This window comes from Glycine max, chromosome 16, assembly GCF_000004515.6.
Source record: "Glycine max cultivar Williams 82 chromosome 16, Glycine_max_v4.0, whole genome shotgun sequence".
Classification (NCBI taxonomy): domain Eukaryota; kingdom Viridiplantae; phylum Streptophyta; class Magnoliopsida; order Fabales; family Fabaceae; genus Glycine; species Glycine max.
In genome coordinates, this window is record NC_038252.2 from 11,012,114 (window position 1) to 11,016,375 (window position 4,262).

Genomic DNA, 4,262 nt, shown 5'->3' on the forward strand with positions numbered 1-4,262 from the left:
TCCTTAAGTAACCTAATAATTTTAAAAATTAATTGAATGACTGCTAAAATGTCAGCCAGCAAACGGGCGACATTTCCCGGTAGCTTTATCTGCCATTGAACACCCCCTCCCCTAGTACCCAACAATAAGAGGATTGCAAGACATTCAATTAATAAAAATTGTAACTCGTCGGTGGCAAAAAAACAGTTCAAAACAAAATTAAGATGTCAATTTGCAAAGGACTAACAAGATAGTTTGCACTAAAAGATGTCATGTGGCACAAAACATCACCTTAAATTGTACCAACAACATATAAAAGCAACTAAAGCCATATAAAAATCTGGGAAACACTAAAATCAAGCAGCACCCTTTCCCTTCTTTTTCTGGAGTTTTTTCATGTAAAACTCCAACTCCTTACCTTCCAAAATGTAGCTGCATAATTCAAGAAAAGAACACAATTAACAAATATGAACAGGATTTGTTATAAACATATCAAACACAATAACAATTTAAGAAAATTACCCGTCAGCTCTGCCACATTGACCAGGCCGAGAGGAAATGCAAGCAAGCAAACGCCCACCACCAAACTGCTCCTCAATGTGAGCATCAAGCTTACGATCTTTCTGGCGCTTCTCCAATTTTCTCTGCAGATGATTACTCTTTTTGGCTTCTTCCACAGCAACAGCAGCAGCACCCTCCTGCAAATTACATCCCAAGACAAAAAAACAAATATCAGCTTCTATACATGAGAATGCAGTCCACTACATCCATCAATTGAAGAAATTACAGTATCATGTTTTACATATTTACTGTTTATGTTTATCAAATACAATGGAAAGAATAACAAAATAGCACCAAGCAGCATCATTTATTTCTCATTTCTCATCATAAACAAAACAATAATAGGTTTTGCCCGTTCAGCCATTTGTACCTTCTACTAACGCATAACATACGCTGCTTTAAGAAGCACAACAGCATATACATCTTATTTAGACAACAACAAATGTTCTTAACTACAGTATAAGACAAGTCGAATCCACATATTCTTCGACAATGCATAAAAATAGAAAAATGATGGCTTTGACACACCATAAATTACTTTTTAAAACATGCGATGAATCAGGAACTGCTATGTAATGCATCAGAGTATTGGTTTCAATTTTGAAATGTCTAATGTCCAACCTTACTTAAACAACCAAAACCAGCAACTGAAAATAGAAAAGTTATACATAAACAAGGCATGGAACTATTAAGAACAGTGAATAAAGTAAAATATTAAAAGAGAAAAGAAAGAACAAGCAAAAATTCCAAAGGCATCACCTCTGCAGTTTCCTTCTTGGCAGCTGTCTTCTTCTTCCTACCAATCTCAACACCATAGTGCTGAAGGTACCACTGTTTGAATGGAGCAGCATCAACCTGAACAATAGCACTTTTTACAAGAGTCTGAGTACGCACAAGCTCGTTGTTTGAGGCATTGTAAACCACATCTAGTATACGAGTCTTGCGAGTTACAGCTTCACTTCCCCAGGAGTAATTTCCAGTATCCAATCTCAGTGCCCTCCACTTCACATTTCCACCTCTAACCCGGATCCTCCTGACTGTCTTGTTGCTTGACAGCTTAGTGTTAGCAGGCTGGCGACCAAGCTCATACCTATATGAAACCACCAAAATATCTTAGTTAAAGAAATAACTATTAGAATAGAATACCATCAAAGCTGAAAATAAATACCAACAAATTACAGTGTATTTATAACAAATGGTATCAAATACAAACAAGTTATCAAATACCATCACAGCTGAAAATAAATACCAACAAATTACAGTGTATTTATAACAAATGGTATCAAATACAAACATGTTATCAAATACCAACACACAATAGGTACAAAAGAACTTGCACCAAATTCTGTTTAAAACAAACTTAGACTATACTGAGGGAAATTTAATTGGAAAGAATAGCTATTAGTAAGGCTAAAATTATTATTAAACTGTAAGGTACTCTCAATTCACTTACAGTTTATTTGTCTTAAGTAGGAAATGTTAAGCTCCTAATTTTTATATCTCCTATTTTGTCCTATGATTTTGTATTTAACAAAAATGAGATACAAAACTGAATAACAGAATCCATTTCAGAAGGGGAAAATCGGATATGCATTTAATAAATTTCCAGAATAGCATAACAAACAGATCCTAAACAGCAAAAAGTGAAGACAGAGTAAAATGGAAGCTCTTGTGCTTGCTCAGTCATTCACATACCATCTAAAACAAATAAAAAAATTGGAAAAAAATGCAGCACACAATAACGAAATCAAGCTAAGATTAGAAAAAGTCTCCCATTTTGCATCAAACTTCTAAGCGAAACTCTAGTACAATAACCCTTTCCTTTCCCCTTCCCCTAACAAAACAAAAACTAAAACCCGAAGAACAGCTACACCTAGATCTACCATATGCTCCAGAACACAAAAAAAAAAACATAAGAATAAAAAAAAACACTTTCAATTTCAAACCGTCAAATGCCATGAACAACCAAGAAAAGATCCTAACCATCATACCAATCAAAACGACCAAAAATCTAATACAAACACATCCTTCACTTTCAGCAACAACATTAGGAAACTCTAAGCAGCAAAAAAACAAAAACAACACCAAATTAAAATAAATAAAAACATTCATAATATTAAAATGAATAAATGAAAGGGGCACACACTTTCTCTTCTTCCTCCATGCCTTCTTCTTGCCACCAGTGGCACGCCTCTTGTGCATAGAATCTCTGGAGATACCTGATTCAGAACAAATCCCATTAGAGAAAATTGCACGAATGACCACGTGGCATTAGGGTTTTGCAGTAACACAACAACGACTAGAGATAGATGTGAAAGAAGCGTTTACTACTCACCCATGTTGGCAGGGAGTTGTGGCGAAGGAGCAACAACGCACTCTGTATTGTATCACTCTCTGGCTACCTCGCCCACCCTTAAAACCCTAATATTCCGCGTTTTATATTTCAACACACGAAATCCTATTTTCTGATCCTGCTTCACTTACCCGGCCCAGAATCAGGCCCAATTTCACCTCTTTTCAAAACAAAAAACTAAGATTTTTTTTTAGCATAAGAAATAGTTAATATAGAAAATATTAGAGTACACCTAATAATTTTTAAGTGCTCATTTAAATATATATTATCTTCTTTTATACGAATGTAAATATATATTATCGTTGGAGGATAATATTGTTAATTTTAATTATAATTACTAGTGTGCCTGCATTTTTATTGTCATATAACATTTTTATTGGGTTAAAATTAACATTTTTTTCTACTTATGCATTGATGTTCATATTAATTTAATACATTTTTTAAGATTTTTTCATGATTGGGAAAATAACAACAAGCAATAATAGAAAACAAACAAGTGTTCACAATAAGGAGCTACCTCAACTCCAACGAACTAGAGTTCAGAATCTCGAGCCCAACATTAGAAGAACAATCCAGTTTAGCTAACCAATGTGTGCATTGGTTTTTCCCTTGACACACATGAATGAAAGATAGAGTCAAGATCTGATATGCCATCAAAAGATGAACTCTATTATCCAGGACCTGCTCTGACACAAAGACGTGATTGTCTACTACAATTTCTTGTACACGCAAGCCTTAAGGGAAGAGCTTTTTACATGAGAAAAGGACGTGCATTAAATGCACCCAATGATCCTATTTTTATAAGACGAAGGTCAAATGAAGATCTGCTCGTTATGAGACAATGGAACTTGGAGACGTGGTCTATACAAACTAAAAACCTTTCGAAGATGTTATAGTTTTGATTTTGTGTAAATATTTCTTACTCTTCTTCTTCAACCAATCTTTCTTATTATTCTTGTAAGATTAGAAAAAAAAAACTCTCAAAACACCTTGAACATTATGATAGAAAAGGACTAAATGCTTAGATTGTTTATGCATCTATAAGAGGATTTTGTGTTAGTCTCTGAATCATCATTCATCACAAATCTTGTCTGATTTGTATTAGCATTTGTGTAACCAATATTCAATGCCAACTGCAGCACAAACAAGATTGCGTGCAATTCGACATTAAGTTTGTTGTGAACACACAAGAACCTTTGAAACTGCTAATCCATTATCCAATTTCATCTCTTATAATCCCTTTAAAGCCTGAATCTCTGAGATTTCCCATCAAACTGTCGTCGACATTAATTTTAATGAAGCCTTAAGGAGTAGGAAACAAGGAAACTTAAATCTGCATTCTAGCTTTGATAGGAGGAGGAGACATTAA

The 4,262-nt window shown here is 34.4% G+C and overlaps 1 protein-coding gene across 1 annotated transcript; it reads right to left on the reverse strand.

Annotated features, from left to right (window-relative positions):
• Nucleotides 1-210: 210 nt before the first annotated feature.
• LOC100527664 (40S ribosomal protein S8) lies at nucleotides 211-3,072 on the reverse strand. Its single transcript, XM_003547731.5, has 5 exons — nucleotides 2,876-3,072; nucleotides 2,687-2,759; nucleotides 1,300-1,630; nucleotides 502-677; nucleotides 211-411 (listed from the first exon to the last, which is right to left on the reverse strand). Exons 1-5 carry the CDS (start codon nucleotides 2,877-2,879, stop codon nucleotides 336-338), a joined length of 660 nt encoding a protein of 219 aa, XP_003547779.1. The 5' UTR covers nucleotides 2,880-3,072; the 3' UTR covers nucleotides 211-335.
• Nucleotides 3,073-4,262: the final 1,190 nt, after the last annotated feature.